Source organism: Corvus hawaiiensis, chromosome 3 (genome assembly GCF_020740725.1).
Source record: "Corvus hawaiiensis isolate bCorHaw1 chromosome 3, bCorHaw1.pri.cur, whole genome shotgun sequence".
NCBI lineage: Eukaryota > Metazoa > Chordata > Aves > Passeriformes > Corvidae > Corvus > Corvus hawaiiensis.
In genome coordinates this window covers 104,106,271-104,126,871 of record NC_063215.1, presented here as the reverse complement: position 1 = coordinate 104,126,871, position 20,601 = coordinate 104,106,271, and the positions used below count along the sequence as shown (strand labels likewise).

General features: G+C 50.3%; 1 protein-coding gene across 2 annotated transcripts in view; it reads left to right on the top strand.

The window, feature by feature from the left end:
• GALNT14 (polypeptide N-acetylgalactosaminyltransferase 14) overlaps positions 1-20,601 on the top strand; it is a 95,639-nt gene that overhangs the window by 23,026 nt on the left and 52,012 nt on the right. For both annotated transcript variants that reach the window (XM_048297743.1, XM_048297742.1), the window contains exon 2: positions 10,226-10,395. In XM_048297743.1, the coding sequence (XP_048153700.1) occupies positions 10,226-10,395 (170 nt within the window). The remainder of the gene's footprint in view (positions 1-10,225; positions 10,396-20,601) is intronic.

Sequence of the window (20,601 nt, the reverse complement as noted above, 5' to 3'; positions counted from 1 at the left end):
CTGGCTGGGACCCACAGTCCTTCCCCAACAGGCTTGATGATTTTCAAACTTGCCATACCTTGCTACAGTGCATTTCTCACCAGCCAGCACTGATTTTTTTATTTCTATTACTGAGCTGAGATAGGGGAAGGCTGGGCTGACACATATGCTCTAAATTATGCTGCCGTATCTCTGGTGCTGTCAGTCACGGTGTGCCCAGGCCCAGGATCGTGCAGCTGTTCTGGCAGCAGGCACCTAAGGATCAAAGGTTTAGATCCGTTCTTGCTGTCACAAATGTTTTATATCTGATTTCTCCTTGAGGGAAATTGGGGGGAGGATGGGCTGGTACATCTGAGGAGTATAGGCACCATGGAGCATCGTTTCTGTGACCTGAGCTTCATCTCCCTGCGCCTGTGTGTTGAGGACCAGCTCTGGGCTACAGAAACACCTGCCTCTGCAAAATGTGTGTGTGTGAGACGAGGACATGGGTCACCAGTGCTTTTTGATGGGGGGATGGTGTCTGAAAGGCAAGCACTGGCAGGCAGCTGAGCCCTGAGAGTTTGCCCCATAGGTTGGTACCCCACAGCCTGTGCTGCCTCTGCCAGCTGCAGAGAACCTGCCCCTGCATTCTGCATCCTCCTACATCATGTGAGCTAGGGCAGCTCGCGTTTCCTGGTGATGCTTTTAAATCTGTTGGAGAAGTCATACTCTGACCAGGAATTTCTCCACTGCTACCACGATAGCTGCTTAGTGTGGTTTGGGCTGGGCTGGGCTGCAGCACATCACTGCACAGTGGGCATATGGCAGGAAAGCTCTCTGTGAGGGCTCAAGGCATTTTGGTTAGTCTTCTTACTGCTTTTCCTGTGCTCTTCCCACTCTGCTAGGGGTGTGAGAGGTGTGAAAATGGAAAAAAGCTCTTGTAGTGGAGCTGCTCAGCACAGGTGATGCTCCCGCCCAGCAGGAGCCTTGTGAGTTAATTGTAGGAGCAGGAAAGCTGAGGCATGGCTGGAGGGAGTCCAGGGCTTTTCCAGAACCAGAAATCAAAGTGCAGTAGTGGGGAGTTTGGTCTGACAGCATTTCTTGTCCTTGCTGAGCTCCTTCCTTGGAGCAGGTTGTGCCTTGGGTGCTGTCTTGGTGCATCTCTGCTCCCCAAAGCAGTTAGCTGACAGAGGGAGGGGGAAAGGTGAGCTGGTGGCTTCTTGGAGGCAGCTAAAGCCATGCATGTAACTGTCCTGTGTGTTTGCAATTATTTTATTTTCCTTTCATACCTGTTTTTCTAATATATGTGGTTTTTTATAACCTTTCCCTCCCTTGGAGACACTTCCCATTCATATGCTGCTGTTACCATCACCCCTCGTTGCTGCCTGGCTCAGAAGGGTGGCTGCTCAGGGAAGGATAGTAGCATTAGTTTCTAAAGCTGTGTAAAGATCCTCATGGAAGCAATTACCAGATGGATTACCCCTGGCTTTGCTGCTGTGAAAAGCCCATGTTGGGTCGAGGATGCTGACTATATTAACAGCACGATCCCTTCCTTCTTGGGAGGAGTGGTTTGGATTAACCTCCTGATTTTTGAAGGGCTGGGTTGAAAGCAGAATGTTCAGAGCAGGGATCTGGCTGTCTGGCTCCTTTATTCTTCTCTCCCTGTTCCCCTTTTCCTTTCCCCTGATGTGTCCTGTCCCAGGCTGTCCTCTGGCACGTGGGATCCACAGCTCCATGGGGAAGGGAAGACCTTCCCCAGCCTCTGAGATGCTCAAGCTCTGTGGTTTGGTAGGAGTTTTGGCTGTTATGCAAGAGGAGCTCAGCTGGAGACTGAGTACAGCTATGGGCTCCTAAGTACTAAATCATCTGCTGCTCCTGCTGAAGCCTGGGAAGGCTGGTTTGACCTTCATGGCTGGGAAGCAGCTCATGTCTGTCCTGAAAGGCACAGAAGGAAAACAAAACACCGTCTGTCCATGTAGGAACTTGCTTTTGCCACTTTATTTACCCACCATGGCTCTGGGCTCGTCTCAATATATTCGACCTCTGATGATCCTGGGAACGTGCTGAACCTGGCTGGTGTGGGGGGGACACATGGGATGTTGCCTTGATTTCTTTCCCAATTAGTGCCCTTTGTAATTGCTGACTACCTTTGGGGAGCAGCTCTTGCACTCACCCACGCACTGGCCGTACAGCCAGCAGAGGATGGCACTGAGTGGTGGCAGTGGGCTGGGGAGGGGCTGCTTGTGGTGCACCAGTTAATGTGGCACCATGGCCCCAAAGATGCTCTTTGGCATCTCCTGGCACCCTGGTGAGCCTGGAGAGGGCTGCCAAGAAGATCCCTTCTGGCAGGGGGCAAAGGCGCTTTTGGGAGGTAGCAGGTGGAGAATGATGAAAAGAGCCTGGTGGAGCTGTAGGTATCCCACTGCTGATGGCATAGGTGGGGGACTATTTCCATCAGCTCAGGGGAGCTGGCTTGGGAATTGGTGCTCAACTCACTGTGAGGCTGCTGCCAGTCCAGCAGTTTTCCACTTATTTTGGTTTTTTTAAACCTGAAATCTTAAAAAGTCTTAATGAAAGCAGAGACTCTTAAAACCTATCTGGTTTTGTTTGCCATCCAGATTTAGTATTTGTAAACCCATTAGAAGGGTTCACAGGTGCCAGTGGACTTGGATTGGCTTTGCTCATCCTTTCCTGAAGGCTGTGGGAAAACCCAGAAGACCATTTTTTGATAGAAACTTGAGGAGAGACTGATGCAGCCCAAGGACAAGCAGTTGAACTGAGAAGTCCTGCAGCATCCCAGGAGAGCTGCGGGCAGGGGGAGGAGGAAATGACCAAAAATCTTCTCCATCCTTCTGCTTGACTCCCAGCACAGACAGAGCTGGGTCTTCCCTTTTGTCCAGTCAGCAGCTTGGTTTGTGCTGACCTCCTAAATATTCAGCTCATTATACACTGTAACGTATAAATAAAACAGAAGCAGGCAGCAATATTCTCCAGGAGGATATAATCGGCTTCCTTTCCTTTTTAATTATACAGGATTTGTCTCCATGTGTCAGGCTATCCTATGGGCTAATTTATAATTTTAAAGAGTTAAGATCGGTGTTCTTTATGCAGTGAGACACGTACACACCTGATTTTGGGGGTCCAAGACGAAAGAGCATCTTTCTAGGTGGAAATGCAAGGAATTTTGTTGCTGGGTGTTGTTTCTAGAGGTCAGTGGCCTGGATCCTGCATTCCTTTCCATTGTCACAGAGAGACAGGAGGTTCTTCAATATGTTGGAGGCAGTGAGGGTCACCATGGGAATTCCTGGGATCTGTCTGGGGCATGTGGTGCTGGCTGCTAGCATGCATTGCCTGTCCCTCTGCAGAGGCAGGATGGTGGCCTGGTGCTACAGCCAGTGGATAGGAGCATTGTCCACGCATGGAGCTCTGGCCTCAGCTGCCTGCAGGAGATGTGTATATATTTTAACCTGGCACCACTGCCAGTGCAGCAGTTGCTTGCTGATAAGTGTGGTGTGAACTCTGAGCTGCCTTGTTTTTTTCCTAAGGGAAGCCCTTGAAAGAAAATTTGGCTTTTCATCAAAGCAATGAATCTGTCATCTTTCCCTCTGTGCAGCTCAGAGTCCCCTGCTTCTGATTTGCGAATAAACTCCCCATTTTGGTGGCTGCCCTGGCCATCCATTTTAAAACTCAAGCTTTGGTCCCCTTACTGGAAAAAGCATCAGTAATTCTCCAGTGGCTTTTCATGCTGTTATATTTGGCCGGAGACTTCAGCAGATTTAAGCCTCTGGAGGGTGTTTCAGACCATGTATATTTTTTACCACAGATACAGACAAGAAGATACACAGACTGCTGGTTCTAGCTGTGATTGACTTAATGATGGCCCAGATTCCTTAGCCCTGGGTCAGCTGCTTGCACTGAATCCCTGGCCAACAACCTGAGCTGATGCCAGCTGAGTGTGGGGGTGATAAAAAGAAGATGCTGAAGAGCCTTCTCACAGGCCTTGAGGGGGATTTTTCCATCCAGGCTGAAGTTGCAGCTGTACTTTGTGAGGGTCAAGTCGTCTTCAAGTTCTTGAAGGTCATATCTTATTCCATGGCCCCTTTCCAGCCTGTCATTCCTATTGCCTGATGCAGTAGGTGCCGTGATTGCGTAAATGTGTGTGTGCACCACAGGAGAGATCCAGGCTCTGCCCACACAGGAGCAGATGTTACAGAGGTGGTGAGCAGCAAGGGCAGGAAAGGTGGGGACAGTGTGGGCTTGCCCTCAGGGCCAAGTGAGAAAGTGGGATACTGAAAGATCCTCAGGGACTCGTGCTCCCTGCTGAGGCAGCAGAGGAGGAGGTGATGCTCCATCCTTTGAAGATGGAGCGGGATGCCTGTGGATGTGCATGAGCGGGAAAGGGTCAGTGGCAACGAGAAGTTTAATGGTGGATGCTCAAAGCTTCTCCAGGGACCCCAGCTGCAGGGCAGCCTTTGCTGGAGAAGTGGTTTGCTTTAATTAAGTATCTGTATTAATATTTTATTTGATTTTTCTTTTGTTTTGTTCTTTCTTCCCCCAAAGTGGGGTCAAAATAGACTCAGATCTGAAGGTTTTCCTTGAGAGACAAAAAAAATCACCTCCAAGCAGGGGGAGGTGCTGGTCCTTCCTGGAGCAGGGTGGGATCCTGGATCTGCTGTGTGTCCCCATGGGGTCCCAGAGGAGCTGCCACCAAGGTGCTCATGAATGTTGTGCCCAGGTACCAGTGCAGGAGGAAGAGGAGTTTCACAGCCCTCAAATAAACGAACTGCAGCTAAAATCTCCATGGGTCAGAAAACTAATTAGGGCAGATCATGGCCGGGGCCCAGAGCTACCTCCATTCCCAGTGTGTTTGTGTCAGCACAAAGCAGGGGCACTGAGCCAGTGAAGCACTTAAGCAAGTACTTAACATCAGGTGTTTAAACAGGAGTTTCTCTCGGTTACTACAAATGCCTGGAGTTGCTTAAGTTTGTATTTAAGTGCTTGATTGGCTTAGGGACTGTGCAGTTTGGGGAAGGAGGGTAAGAAGAAGGACGTGATTTCCAGGGTCCGTACTGGTTTGGTGCTGAGCAGTACCTGATGTACCTGGAGGATGTCATGCAGGATGAGTACAAAGCCTGTTTTCCAAAGACCCACAGCCTGGTTATGGCACTACTACATCCTCTTTGGATGGGGCAAAGACTATGGCCATGGTGCTGTGTCTGTCTCCCCCTTGTATCCTGGGGCTGAGGCCATTGGGATGCACAGCACTGCTTGCTCAGGGCTAAGCCAAGGCACTGGGCTCTGGGGTTGAGAAAACTACACCAAACTTGACTGAAGGATCTTGTACCTCGGTGCCCCATCTGGGTTATTCAAGGATGAGGATGAACGCGGTGTGATGCTGTCCCACTTCTTTTCCCTCTGGTGCTGCTGACCCTCTTAAGTGCATGTGCTGGCACCAGGGGATGAGGCAGGATGAGCCCTATCCTGTTTGAAGTATTATAATCCTTTCAGATGGCATTAGTGCCTGGGCCAGCAACAGCTCTATAATTGAACCTCCTGTTTGCAGGGGCCCTGCGCTTCAGTGAGACTTCTAAATCTCATTTGTATAATGCCTGGTTGCAATTCCTGCTGAAAGATTGCCCTCTGCCTCCAGTGCCCCCGAGCCTGCTGAGCACAAAGACGTCCTCGCTGGCAGAGGAGTGACAGAGCGTGACTGGGCAGCAGCGTGCTGCACGGTGTCTGAGTTTCCAGAGCTTTCACGTGTTTATTGCATCTTTTGATAGGCTGATGTAATTTTTTATTTCCCCTTCCCCTCCTGTTTTTTAATGCCTGAGTCCCAGAGAATGGGCTCAATGGCAACTGCTGGGATGGGATTATTTAGGGATGAGATTTTCCAAGGAAAGCTGGATGTGAGGGGAATCGAGGTAGAGGGTACATTTGGCTGCTGCCAGACTCCTTTGAGGTCATCATTGCACCTGCATCAGCAAAACCCCTTTTCTGGCCAATGGGTTCCCTGGAAAACCCTGTCAGCTCTGCCAGCCCCCTGGGCTGGCTTGGGTTTGCTGCCACCTGAAATGATGCTCATGGCAGTGGTCTGATTCACTCCGGTCTGAAGGCAGAACACAGCAGCCCCAAAAGGAAAACAGCTTGTATTTTAGCAAAGGCTTAAATTCTCTATGCTAAAATAGTGCCACAAAACAAGAAAGTAAGTCAGAATCTGCCTTTGGCTTGCACTGCCCACTCCTTGTCTTGCTGGGCAGCTGGAGGCTGGCCCTGGGGACCGGTGTGACCTGTCCGTCCCCAGTCACCACTGGCTCTTCTTGGGCCAGGCTTTTCACCTGACATGCCCTTTCACTGCTGCACTGCCTCTGGGTGGCCAAAGTGCTGCCACAGCACGTTCCCTGCCCAGTGTCCAGCCTGGCCTGGCCTCCCGTGGCGGGAGGGGTGCCGGGGGCTGCCTGCTGGAGCAGAGCATCCCGCGGGGATGCCCCGGGCCCGCAGCAGCAGCCGGCTGGGCTGTGTGTTCCTCCTTCCCGCTCCAGCGATCCCTGCTGTACTGTAATCACACAATTATTATGCCATTAAAATGTCATATTTGCAGAAATCCACATAAACAAGCCATTAGCAGTTGCCAGAAAATTGTAGTTTTACCGCTAATGACCCATTTTCCCCCCACAGCACCACTCCTTTTTTTCTTAAATATTATTTTTTCCCTTTGTTTTTTGGGGTGTTTTTTTTTGTTTTGTTTCTGAGCTGTGATTTAAGAGGCAGATGACGAATTACATCTTCGCACTGAGAGGCTTTTAATCTTTAATGTACAGTTACAGTGAAAAGCTGCCTCTGTGCTTGCTCTGGGCTGTGTGCCCTAAGCCAGCGAGGGTGATGGGTGGTTTTGGAGGAGGTGCCTTTAGTGGGTCATTTTTTGGGGGGTGCTTTACTGAAATGGCAGAGAAAGCTCTTGGTAAGCCCTGCTCTTGGTTGGGTGCTGGTGTGAGGTGGAAGCTTCTCTCCACAAGGAGCTTTGTCCATGTCTTTTTGTGGGTTGACCTCTTGTTGACCACCCCTTGGGGACCCCCCAGTGTGGTGTTGGAAGAGGCAACACTTGTTTGCCAAGAGCAGGCAGCCACCCCTTGGATATATTTTTCTTCCCTTTCCTTCAGGCTCACTGAGTCTCTCAACTCTTAAGCATTGACTGTGTTTCCTATAATTAATACCAGTCATTAAACTTCAGTGTTGAAAGAGAAATTACCTAATTCCAAGAAAAAAAAAGAAAATTTATTACTAGTACGTGAGAGAAAAAGAATAGGAGACTTGGAGAGATGAGCCCTGTAGAGGATAAATAGAAAGGCAAGTGGAGTATTGACTTGATCCTTTTCTAGTGCAGGGTAATTTGGTCTCTAAAGTGAGTTAGATCATAATAAATTAAATTTAGATTTCTGCACATCAGTTATATAACTCCCAAAACAGAATTCTGGTGTGAGGGAGAGGTGATAATACATGGCAGAATTATTATAATGAAGACCTTATCTGGTAACCTGTAACCAATGTGCTGTCCCTGGGTGAGCAAAGGGGATTTCTCCTGATGCTTTAACTCTCATTCCCTGTCTCGGATCAGGCACAGGTGAGAAACATATGAGTCCCTGTGCACAGGCTGGTGAGGTCTCCTGCCTCCTGCTGCTTGCACAGCTGGGAGCTTTTCATGCTTTCCTCTTCTGCTTTGTGCAGGTATGGTTTGCAGAGGTCAGTATGCACCTGTGTCTGAGCATCCTGCTCCAAATTCAGTTACCCTTGTAGGGAGGCTTGGGATGGAAAGAACACGCAGAAGATTTGGACAGGTGCTGTGGATCAAAAGCAAATGACTGACCCCCAGTATCTACTTCTGGCTGAGAAAGTCAACCCAATCCAAGTCTTGCTTTGTGGCCAGATAGGGATTAAAAGAACTCTTTAATCTCTGGCATCTAGTTACTCTTGATCTCAGGTGTGTATTTAATTACCCAGTATTTAATATCTGCCCTACTGATAGCTTTCCTCAGCCCAAAAAGGAGGGCCTGGGTGAATCAAGGTGGGCTGGTGTCTTTCAGGTGGAGATTGCACAGGAGTATTAATTAGTCACTGCAGAGTGAACCAGGAATGCAGCCCTGGGATGCAATGCTCATCCAGAGCAGGATGAGAAGTGAATACTATGGGATAAGGCACTGGTATTTGCCCATGTATCCATTTACTGCTGGGACCCCAGCCCTGGTAACAGGACATTAGTGGGGTTAGATGGATGCAGGGAAAATGCCATGCCAGACCCTGCCATGTGCCAAACCCCTGCTTCTGCTGCCTGGCCAGAGCCTTGCTGCCCTTGTAGCAGGTGCAGAAGCTCCAGTTTTCATGAGAGAATCCACCAGCCCTCCTACCTGAGCCATCAGATTCTTGCCCAGCTGCACCCTTCTAGCTGATGCAAGGCTATTGGGATTAACTGACATTAAAAAAACCAAAACAGCATCAATACACACACATGCACACACACAGCTTACAGCCTTAAGTGCTGTGTGGCCACTTTTGAAAGCCATTTCTCTTCTTATTAAGTTTGATAAAACCAACTTTTATTTTTCTTCACAGCATTAAAATTTAGGGACTGCAGCTCTGGCTGTTGTTTTAGCAGCGCCAGGCCTCCTGGGGTCATCGTGAAATCTTATAAGCATCAGGCTGTCGGTGGCTCTGCGATGCAATCGCCTCACTTTCCCCTGATCTTTTACTGCGGTGCTAAATCATGTTTTGCAAGATGCCTTAGCAAAAATCCAACATAAACAGCATTTATCACCCTGTGCACGTCGGCCCTCCCCAAAGTCCGCAGGCGGGCTGTGAGCGTCCTCCTCGTAAAACTCCTGCAGGGACCTTACTGGTTTCATAACTTTCTCCCAGCCTTGAATAACTTTCTTCCAGTCCTGAATAACTTCATCTCAGTGTGGCTGGTGACTTGGGGGTTTCTTCTGATCTTCTCACGCTGGGGTAGGTGCTGGAGGAGGTCCTGAGAAGGCCATGGGGTCACACCAGGGGAGGATGAATATGACCCTGTGTCTGGAAACCCCTGCATCCCTGGAATTTGTTGGCTTTTTGGGAGTGCTCGTGTCACTGTAACCCAGAGCGATGTGGGGCATCCTGTGGCTGGAGGTGCCTGGCTTGCCCCTGTGGTGGTTCACTTGCAGGAGCCAGTGCTCCCTCCCCCCCTTCCTGTTACTACAGAAAATGCACTGCCAGATGCGAGTAAAATCAATTACGGGATAAAAATCGCCCTTTTCAAAAGCTTCATTTTGCGCTATTAGCAGGCAAAATCAGCTTTGAGATGGTATGAACTGAGGAGGGGGGAGAAAAAAAGCAGAAGAAAAGATCAATTATTGGATAAGATCACAATTTTCTTTAGGGCTGAGATGTCTGTAAATGTTTGCATCTCTCAGTGTTACAGGTAGGCTGAGATCAAAGAGGTGGTGCTGCTGTAGCAATGAGATCTTATCGGCGCTGTTTTGTGCTGGCTGCCTCAGACACTGCCAAAGGATGCTTAAACCCCCGACAGCTTCTGCTGCTTAGGGGTGCTTAAACCCCGACAGCACCGAGCCACCAAGAAATGCTTCAACCCCTGAAGATTGTTGGAGCTGCTGGGTAACCCCAAAATGCAGCTCCTTCATCCTTCTGGAGTTGGGGGACCACACAGGCACATGCTTCCCTTCTCTTCTCCCTGCGGTAGGGCTGAAGTCCTCAGTGGGAGAGGTGTGGTGGCAAAGATGGATTGAAATTGGGCTGGGAGCATGATGGCCCCCTTCTTCCAGAGCCCTGTTGCTGGAGCCAGCTGTGGTAATGTGGGACTGCTCCTATCTGATGGCCCTTTCCAGCCTGAAAGGTTACAGGGGCAGTGGGTCATGTGATGTAAAATACCTTTGATTTTTGGCTGGAGAGAAATTAAAACCCTTACAAAACGTTTGTGCTTTTTTATTTTCTTGAGACCGTGCTGCTTGAGAGGGGAATCCACCGGAGACCTGAATTCGGTTTCAAATTAGTCATTTTATTTCAAATTGGCAGGCTGTCTTTGACGTGGTGTTTCAGGACCTACGGACCAGATATAAACCCTGAAAGCCTTATGGGACTCCTTGTTAACCTGCTCTTGGGATGCTTGCCTGTGCTGCAGGGCTGACTGACCTCCGGCGGGGTTGGGAGGAGCTCTGGAGCTCTGGGGTCAGTCGTCCTCTGGTCTCTCCTGTCTCTAACGGGGCTGACTTTGTGCGCACAGGAATCGGACGTGGACTGGGACGACCTTTGGGATCAGTTTGAAGAGCGGAGGTACCTGAGTGCCCGGAGGTGGAAGGGCGGCGAGGACCCGTACCGGCTCCATGCCTTTAACCAGCGGGAGAGCGAGAGGATCCCCAGTGACCGCGCTGTCCGCGACACCCGCCATCACAGGTTCTGCCTCCCCCTGGCTCCTCCTGATCTTCCTCACCAGACTTCATGGCATGGGGGCATAGTCCTGGTCCCCTTCAGGGCCGTGGTTTTGGGATGCCAGTGGGTGCTCTTGGGATTGGGTCTGCCTGGGTTATGTTTCTGGGATCGAGTTGTTGCTTGATTTCTTGGCATGTCTGGAAGCCTTAAACCTATTAATTGAAATGGTATAAATTATTCCAGGATGGAAGAAAGGAAAAGTCTTTATTTTACCTTCAGAAAAGTAACGCTTGCAAGAGCAAGTCTCAGTATTGGGCTAAGTCTTCACTGTTGCTGGGAACTCTTGCTCTGCAGACGATGCAATGAGGTGGTGCAAGGGGGATAAAATAACTGGTGGGCATTGATTTTGCTCTGCAGAGAGAGAGGAGTGAGGAATAAGGGATATTTGCTGAGTGAGGAGGGAAAAAGAGTTAAGAACTTGATGGATTACTAGCTGCTCCAGCACCACTGAGGTCAAAAATATCCTTCGGTGCCCAAAGGAGCTCTTGGGAGAGGCAGGGAGGATTGCAGCAACAGTTTCCTTGTAGATGAAGCTGCATTCCCTTGTCAGTGTGAGAAGGGTGTGGTGGGAGTTTTGGGGCACCCTTGCTTGCTGAGGTCTCAGCTGTAGTCTCCCTCTGGTTGTCTTTCCAAACTCACCAGGGAAGAGCGGTCCTTCATGCTGAATGTCAGTGGGGTTGTTAGTTTGCTGGATGGGGTGATGCAAGCATATCCCAGTGGTGAAGGAAAAGCTCCCAGGGTCCCCTCAATGCAGTTTTCCTCCTTGTTCTCTGAGGACACAGCGTATGCCTGGTCCCTGCTGTCAGTCACCAGTCTACATGCAAGCTCTTTCCATGGAGCTGTGCCTGGCATTATGTCCCAGCTTTCTGGCAGCAGCTGTCTCTACTGCCTTGTCCTGGGAGCCCTTTGGGGGAAGTCTTGCTTTGGTGGGAGCTCTGTGCTGGACCCAGCCATGGCATATGCTGCCCCTGCTGCACCTTGCTCCCAGATCAGAGTGACTCCACTCCTGGCATCTGACCCAACTCTGAATTTCCCCTATTCCAGTTCAAATGCAGCACTTAGGCTGAAATGCTGAAACAGCACCAGTTCCCCAGCCCTGTAGCAAGCAATGTGCTTATTTATTTATTTAGCTTCTTTTTGTTGTAAGGACCAGATGCTCCTTTCTCCGGAGAGGAGCTGTCAGCCCTGACGGACGCCTGTTATAGCTGAGCAGAGAGCGAATGTGCTATTCCTGGAGAGAATTAATGCCAGGGATATTAACCATCTGCCCTATTAAAAGGGAAGATTGACTCGGCTGCCCCTTGCCGTACCCCCGCTGCGCAGTGGCAGCCACCTTGTTCCTGGGCGGGCAGATGTGGCACTGAGAGCTCCTGTGAAAGAAAAGCCCTCGTTAAGGAGGAGGTGAGGGCACAGCACATGGGAGGGGCTGGGGCTAATTTAATTTGTTTCCAATTTCCTTAACCCGGTAATTGGATTCTGATTTATTGAATATGCCTGAAGAACGCTGTGGATGATGAGCCATTAGCCAAGCATTAGAGTGGCCACTGAGGAAATGGGGCTGCCGGGAGATCTGGGGGAGGCAGGCGCTGATGGGGAGGATGGAGGAGGGAGAAGGATCTGGGATTGGTGGCTGAGGGAGAGAAGAAGGTGCAGATCTGAGGCCTCTCTGGGAAGATAATCCTTACTTACGGCACAGGTGTCCTGAGAGCTGCTGCAGGTGATGCTCAGGCCTTGCTATGCAACCTGGAAGCTGATCTTGAATTGTGCACCAGAACTGTGTGGGAAAGCACGGATACACATGGCCTGCTCTTGGAGCAGGGAGAAATTGCTCATGGCTGTGCAAGAACATGTAAGGGGAGTCCAGCATGGGGTTGACTAGATGTCCCTCCTGCAAAGGGGAGAGCAGGGTTCTGTGGGCCAGGCTGCTGTGGGAGGACACCCCTAGTGCTCATGCTGCTTGTCCTACTGGAGGCTGTGTTTAGAGGCTTAGTTTCAACGGAAAACCTGGATTAAGCTGCTTTGTGTGAGCCAGACTAGAAGTTCTCAGGCTTGCTTTTTTGACAGTGAGCCCAAAGTGTCGGACCTTGATTCTACTCCAGCTGAATTGGAGCAAGGTACATCCTGTCATGGACCTCACACCGTGCCAAGAGGCTCCTGCCCAGCTTGCACGAGGGTTTAGGAGGCTTTGGAGAGAGTCTTACCCATCGCTTCAGCTTGTTCCCATACACAGGCAGGTTCTCCTCCAGCCTCTCAGGTGTTGTACTCTGCTCTGTGACCAGGTTCTGAGTGTGTTGGCTCTCCATCCTTCATTGCCTCTGTATGATGTGTGGTAGCACTGAGATGCACAGACCTACACAGCGTGGTAATGCCCAGAGATCCATGCATTGTATCCTAATCCTAGGGACTGGAATGTGGGGAAGCTGCTCCTTACAGTATCTCTGTGAGGTGTTTTTCATTAGGGTGGTTGCAGAAGGTTTCCTGGTGTTTTCTCTGCTAATCCAGCCAAGCATCTGGACTTGCCAGCGATAGCTGAGTATACAGAATCTGGCAAGGGCTGAGCAGCAAAGCTCCTTGCCAGGAGGTCATGGAGAGGGCAAATACTTTCAATGGGATGGGATGTGGCACTGACAGCCAGTTGCTAAGCAATGTTTGCTGGATTGATTTTGTTTTTAAATTGCAGCCAGTGGAATAGTTTCAGATGGAGAGGAATTGCAGTGTTCCAAGGAATCAGAGCAGGAGAAACTGTGGTGAATCTCTTTGTCTGCCTCTGGCTAGTGCAGAGCTATGAATTTCTGCTTGGTTTGTGGGTGATTTCAGCCAGAGAACTGTCATGCTTTCTGTGGATTACCTTGTGTTACTTGGCCTGGGAGATCTCACAGCTGGAGCATTGCTCCTGGTGACCCTCTTGTGTTTTGCTGCCATTAACTCCATTCCTGGTTGCCTGTTGACTAAGCCCTTGGACCACATAAAAGGCTGCCTTTCTCCAGGAGAGACCTTGGATGGTCCTGTGGTGGTACCTCCCATGCCCACCAAAAGTCAAGGTTAAAACATCCCTGTGACTGCATCAGCAGACTGGACCTGGACCTTGGTGTCACATCCACACCGTGCACAGCCAGCTTGTGCTGCTGGAGTGGGTGGCTAGTCCCCCTCCACCACGGTAGCCACATGCAGTTGGGATTACCTCATCCCCACATCCCACCTCCTACAACTCCCACTGGCAAACTGTGGGACTGAAACGGCAGTGAATGAGTCAGTGCCAGGCGTGAGCATGGTGAGAGAGGAGCTGAGGTTTCCAGTATTGCTCAGCGGCTTGGAAAGCTGACAGGGAGGATGCGTCGCCCCGAGCCAGAAGATTTTGTCCTGATGGCTCCTGGGCTTTTTCCATCTGCAGCAGACAGCTCCTGGGGAGGCTGGTATTCACCACGCCAGTGCTCCATATGCTGCTTGGGCTGACCTCCACCTCCCCATGCTCTGTTGGGTTTGATGGATGTGCAGATGCTGTTGTGGCTGCCAGGCTCAGCTGGGACCGCGAGGCACGGCCGGCACCGGCCTGAGCGGGGGTTTTTGCTGGCTGAGGGCGGCAAAGCAGAGAGGGGATATCAGGGACAAGGAGAGGAGATGAGAGGCTAGAGGAGAGGTGAGAGCCTCCAGCAGACGTCTCCAGCTATTGCAAATCACGTCAGCCAACTTCAGGCATCTCCCAGTGTCTGTTTTCCTCTATTTGTCTTGCTTTTTACTTCAGCAGTGCCAATACGTGTTTAGTAGTGCTGTCTCAAGAGCTGATAAAGCAAGAAGGCCAAGGATGGAGCCCTCTCAAATTCTAGCATAAGACTCCGCATTTTTGAAGTTCCTTCCTTCCTTGAGTCCTAAGTGCTTTACAAGAGGTCCTACCTACCCAGCTAATGTTTAATTTTACAGGTGCTTAGGGGTGTGTTTGTGTATGTGTGTGTCTGAGATAGAGAAAGCAGCTGCTAAGATCAAGTTGTGATTGAAACACGAGGCTGGCAGGGATGTTGCAGGCATGAAGATCAGGTGTTGCATTGTCGGCTGAAGGTGAGAGCATCCTGGCAGCCCAGAAGCCAGATACTGCCAACTTGTGCCCCCTAGAAAAGCTCTGCTGTTGTAGTCTGTCCTGTTCTCTGTGAGGGGAACAACACATGCTCTAAGGTTTCCCCGAGGTTTCTCCTCTTAAATCCCTGTGCTGTGCCAGCTGGAGAGCGTCCCTTGGGTAGGAAGGCTGCTTAGGACTGGTTGCTCTGCTCAAATGGTCTGTTCATGGAAGGATGGGAAGATGTAGGTGGTGCCTGTGATGTTCCCCTGAAGCAGAGAGCTGCTGTCTTGTATTCTCAAGGTCCAGGAATGTCAGGATTTCAGCCCTTGAGCAGGAGCATTACACACTGGAGTGCTGTTTTGACCCATTAATTTCAGTATGCATCCCGAGGGTGCAGAGCTTGCACATTCCACTTTGCGGTGGGGCAGCTGTGGTTGGGGTAGGCAAAAATACCTGGCTGTGCTGAGTGTGGGGATGACTGGGAAGAACAGGTGGTCCTGAGGGTCACCTCTGCTGGGTGTGCTGCCTGTGTACACCTGGGGCTGAGTGCGGCTCTCTGCCCTTCCCTGTGTCCCACTTGGACACGGCTGGCACATGGCACATGGGAGCATGTGTTGGCATCCCTGTGCAGATGAAATGAGGGCAGCTGTGTCACGTGCAGGCTTTGGAGTGGCTCTGCTTTGAGGTGAGTTGGTGATTGCCACCCGAGAGTGGCAAACAGTTGAGTGGACTGAGAATATTGTGATATCTTCTTGGGAGTGAGGAGCTGAAGAGGAAAAAAGGAGGTTTTGACAGCTTTGCTTTTGGTTTAGCATGTTTATGATGCCCTTGGACTTCTCACATTGCCTTGTCTTCTTCCAGCTTCCTTTTCCTCCAGACCAAAACCACTTTGAGGTTGTTCTTGAGGTGAACACTGGGTCTCAGCAGCTAGAAATGCATTTTTTGCCTCACATATTGCTTTTCTCGCCTGGTTTCTTGAGTGTCCCCAAAGGAGGAACTTAATGTCTGGAGGAGCTTAATGTCCAAGCAGGACAGAGTGGGGGCTCTGCTCTGCTGTCCTCAGTGGTACCTGAACATCAGACCTGCAGAAGCAGGTAAGTCCCTAGGGTCCCTAGCAGGTGACCAAACCTAGTTTGAATTTGAGGGAAGGTTTGCAGGGACCTAGATGGACTTTGCACAACTGAGAGCAGAACCAAACCTAGAGATTTTTGAGGTCTCCTGTTATCTTTCACTTTGCTGACTCCATACATTTCGTATTTTGGCCTCTGGGCTGTAGCTGGGCTAATCCACTTTTCTGTGGAATGCAGACAAAGTCCTGAGGGTTTATTATTTTTAAAATGTGCTTATTCAAGCAGTGTCTCATGAGTTGCTGGCTTGGGGTGTGCTGTGTGGTAGACCAGGGCAAGAGGTGGTGTGGGCAGGGGTCTCCCTGTGCCTGTTGCTGCTGGGTGCATCTGCTTGGGGCAGAGGGTAGTGGGGCAGGTCTGAGCCGAGGAGGCTTGAATGCAGTGCATGTGGATGGAGCCCTGCCCTTGAGGTCGGATGAAGGAGCGAGGCGGGTGAGAAGGATGGGGGAGAGGGAGTCCTCAAATGCTGCCACATCTGTGGACCTGGCATTGGTGAAAGCTGGAAGAGGTGTCTTCATGTGGCCAGATGTCTGTGCTGCTGGCTTTGCTCTGTCCTGTACCCTCTTGTGTGGGTGCTCCCCCATCTGCATGATGCTCTGAGGGGAGAAGGGTGGCAGCACCTTGTGTGAGCTTGGGGTGGCTTGTTGTGGGGGGGCTACAGGTTTCTTCTTGCTTTTGGGACTCATTATTAGCTGCTGGGTGGCTGCCAGCAATATCCTGAAGAGTTTTTCTGTTCCTTGGTTTGTTGTTCCAGCTGTTACTGTTTTCTGGGCAGAGTCAGGATGTTTGTCATTTCATTGCAAAGTAAGATTTATCACATTTGGGCAAGGTTCTGTATGCGTGAGGGCCGTCCCTGGATCTTTTGCCTGCAAAGCATTTTGGGGCTGAAACAGCTGGGTAAGAGAAGATCTGGGATACCCCTGCCTTTGGTCTTGGTCTCCTTACTTCTAGTGACAGTAAGAGCAGAGCACGACCCTGCAGGTGAGCAGGTACACAAATCAATGGTGGAAAACAGCTTTGAGATGGAAGTATCTCCATTAGGAAGCAGCATGGTTGCTTTTGTCTCTTGGACACCAGAGCCCAAGAGGTTAGCTCTCAGCACTGTGTTTTTCCATCACCTCCTTAGGCTGAGATCTCTCGGGATGAAGATATGAGAACAATCCTTCCAGTAGAGTAGGGGCTGGCGTGTCCCTTTGGGATAAGCTAGAACTGCCTGCATTGGCCAAGGTTTTGTTTCTGCCCTTGGTCAGACAGCTTTTGTGGCCTAAGTTTGAAACTTGTGGGAGGTGGGCAGAGAGAGAATTGCTTGTGATTCTTTTGTGCAGCCCAGTCACCCTTTGGCAATGGTAGAAATAGCAAACAGAGGCTGGTGATAGGAAGGGAAGCATGTTCTGTAGCTGCTATTGAAGCAGTTGGGCAGCTGGATGTCAGTGAGAGAGGCGGCTTTGGGCAGCATCTCGCTCTCCACACACTGTCACCAGCCACTGACCAGCCATTCTGAGATCCAGCCACACTGTTGGTGTAAGAGGGGATTGTCATGTGGTGCTGGGATTTATTTTATTTTTCAGGGAATTGTTGTTCTTATCTCTTCTCATTGTAGTTACTCTGTTTTCAAGCTCTACAGCCCCCCAGGAATTCAGATCCACCCTAAACAGGTTGGTTGCTAGCACAGCCAGGTACCCTGGCTGGGAAAATTTGCTGTCTGCTGGCAGAAGACCCAATGGGGAGCTCCCCTTATCAAACCCCATTATCTGTAGCTTTGTGCTGGAGTTTTTACCTGCTGTCATTCACAGCTTGGACCTGCGCATTGCTGAGGCTTTGGAATGAGCTGAAGTGTGAAGCCCCAGGTGCAGTTTAGAGGATGCAAGCTGGGAAGGCCAAAGAATTAATGGTGAGTTGTACTTGGAGAAGAGGTGTGCACTGCCTCCCTAGACTACCACACAGCAGTTATTTTGCCCTTCCAGCCCCTGTCAGGCAGCTGTGCCAGCATCTCATGGTTGTGGTGGCCAGTTTTCTGCCCACATCCTGAGACGACACTGGTTTCTGTCTGTTGGCTAAACCTGACCCACTTATGAGTATAAATGGGCCAAAATCTAAGTCTTTCACTCAAAAGAGCTCAGTTCTGCACAGCGTAGATTCAGTCTACTTGGAGTGCTCACCTCACATAGCAGCATTTTGCACTTGGTTTTCTGGGTGAATTTGGACTTGAAACTCCAAGAAGGTTTGAGGAACAGTTGTGTGATCAAAACACAGAGAGACTTTTTTCAGGTAGCACAGAGAACAAGGAGTATTGGGATTGGCAACTCTTGGCAGCTAAGCGAGGAAAGCAGGACAGCTATTAATCAGAAACTGGCACTTCATAAAATCATAGAATAATTCGGGCTGGAAGAGACCACAGGAGGTCTCTGATCCAGCCTCCTGCTCCAAGTTGGGTCAGCTCTGTAATCAGCCCAGGTTTGTCTCAATGCAGAAAGCAATGAGCCCACTGGGACTCCTGCCTGTCAGGCTTGCCCCAGCATGTTGTAAAAGCTGATGTAATGTAAAAACTTCGGTTGCAGCACATGGAATTTGTAGTTCTTTCCCCCCAGCTACCTGCGTTTGTGTAACAAGCTTTGAAGTTGCTTGAGGTGCTGTCCTTGCAGTGCTTGGGTTGCCTGTATCTTGTCCAGTCACCCATAGCAAACGCATTCCAGTGAGAGGAGGGGTAGGTGCCTGCCAAAGCCTCCTGTCCTCACTGCCTGCCATCTTTTGCAGGATTTAGCATCATCTTAGTACCAAATCTGTGTAACAAATCTGTTGTCACCTGATGGAGAGCTGCTGAGGTGACTGGAAGTCCTTCATCCATGTGATTAACAAGCAGGAGTCTCTGCTGCTGCTTGGGTGATGCTGATGTGTTTGGTGGCCTCAGGGCATTCTGTGTGGGACAGCAATGAGGGGATTTTTGTCATCTCCTCTTTTGGTGTTCATCACTTCTGGATGATTCATGTAACTACCACACTCGTGTGTTCTCTGGCTTAACATTGCAAGGCTTTGCCAATGGTGAGGTTGAGGCAGGCTTGAGAAAACTTGGTCAAAGACACAAATCCCATGGAGTCTCCATTATATTGCCTGAAAGTGGAGAAGAATATTCACTGGATTGTTTTAGTACTGCAGAAATCCAGTGTTTTGTGTTCTCCTGCTTCTGCTGGAGTATAGATGGTATAGATGTGGGAGTATCTGCATCAAGGTGCCTCTCTCTAATAGTTGCCCCTGTTCCCAGAGAGCTTGTGCAAAAATGTGATGGGTGTCTCTGGGGACTCACCAACTGCGACCTGAGCTGGACACTCACAGTCCTGGGAAATAGCTGGTGTGTGTCCAAGTCCCCATACTGGGAGTATCTATGGCCACCCCAGTGTCTGTGACATTTGCTGCCCCATGTTTTTGTCTGGTGGAGGTGGAGGCCTCAGCTGACCAGATGGCTTCTGAGGCAGGGACTGGTGGCTGGCTTCAGGGGACAAAAATCGATGAATGCAATGATCTTTTTTCAAATATCTTTCTATGTAATGTCCTCTTCTGAAGCTTTCTGAGTTTGGGGTTTTTTTTTGAATGTGGTAGGGGAAGAAAGAGTAGATGAGAAGGGTCTGCATGGAATGGGATTACAGTGTGTTTGAGCACTGAGAGAAGTTGCATTCCCTGGGGATGGCAGCCCGTGTCTGAGCTGGGATCTATCCTTGGCTGGTGGTCCTGGCTAGACCACCATCCCAACACTCACTTGTACGGAAGAGCCCCTTCTTCCCTCCTCAGATGTGACAGGGCTTCTGCCATTGCCTGTGTTGGATCTTCCCATGCCTTTCCTGGGAGTTAGTGTGTTCCTTGGGCATCTTGGACACACAAACCACCCTGTGTGACTCGCACAGACCTCACTGGAAAGGAGGGAGACTTCCAGGCACTAAGATCCCAATCCAAACCCAGATGCCTGAGGCAGCCTGTGGTACTGCTCTGCCCCCTCCAAGCCCGGCCTAATCACTCCCTGGAGCTAGAGATGGTGGGTCGGGTCGCTCAGCATTGTCTCCTTGGCAGGGACACAGGGTCATTGTCACCACCAGTCTAACTGCATCCCTGCAAAAGGAGCTCCTGCCAGCCTCTTGGTTTCGGGGATGCTATGTCTTCCTCACCCTGGCTGTGCAGTGGCTCCACTCAGGTTTTTGGAGCACAGTTCAACTGATCCCAGGTTGCAGATTGCGCCCTGGAGTCATGGGCTCTGACTCTGGATGTTGGCAGTCACCAAGGGGGCAGGAGCTGAGGTGAAGTGAGATGCTGAAGTTTTGTATCTTGAGGGGCTGCCTAGAGAAAAGGCTTTCCTTAAAAATGGTTTTGGGAAGGAATGCTGGGGCTGGGGGAGGCTGATGTTTCTTCAAGAGCAGGGTTGATTGTGTTTTGATTGTGGCTGCTGTAGGGAGGTGGCAGATGTGACAGTGCTTATTCTGCAGTGGTGGATTTTCAGTGCTATTCCTCCCCTCTCCTTTTTCTCGCATGAGAAGGATGAGGGTAACTCTTGAGAAGCAGCTGAGGAGTGAGCTAGGCTCTCTGAGGAGCTGATGCAAGTGTATAGGCGGGTGTTTGGGATGCAGGAGGATGTGCCAGTTAAGTGGTTGTGTTATTCATTTTTTTTCTGGAGGGCAAAGCTACTTCCATCTGAATGGGCTGTGAAAGAAGTGTGAGTTATGGCACTTGTCGGCAGAGCGAGTAGAAACCATTCCTGAGCTGTATTCTTGGCTGAAAGATGTCTGCAGGCCGAAGGGGATTGGCAGTGTGGGTACTGGGGGAGTCTGTAGGGACTCGGTGTCTTGGAGTCTGGCTGCTGGCAGTGGGGATGACTGGACTGTTCCAGCAAATATCGTGGTATAATACTAAATTTTGTACTGCTGTGTTTTGTTTATCCAAGTTGTCCCTTCTCCTGGTCCTTCAGTGCCTTGCTGATTAGGAAGAGCATCTGCATGGGACAGGCATCTT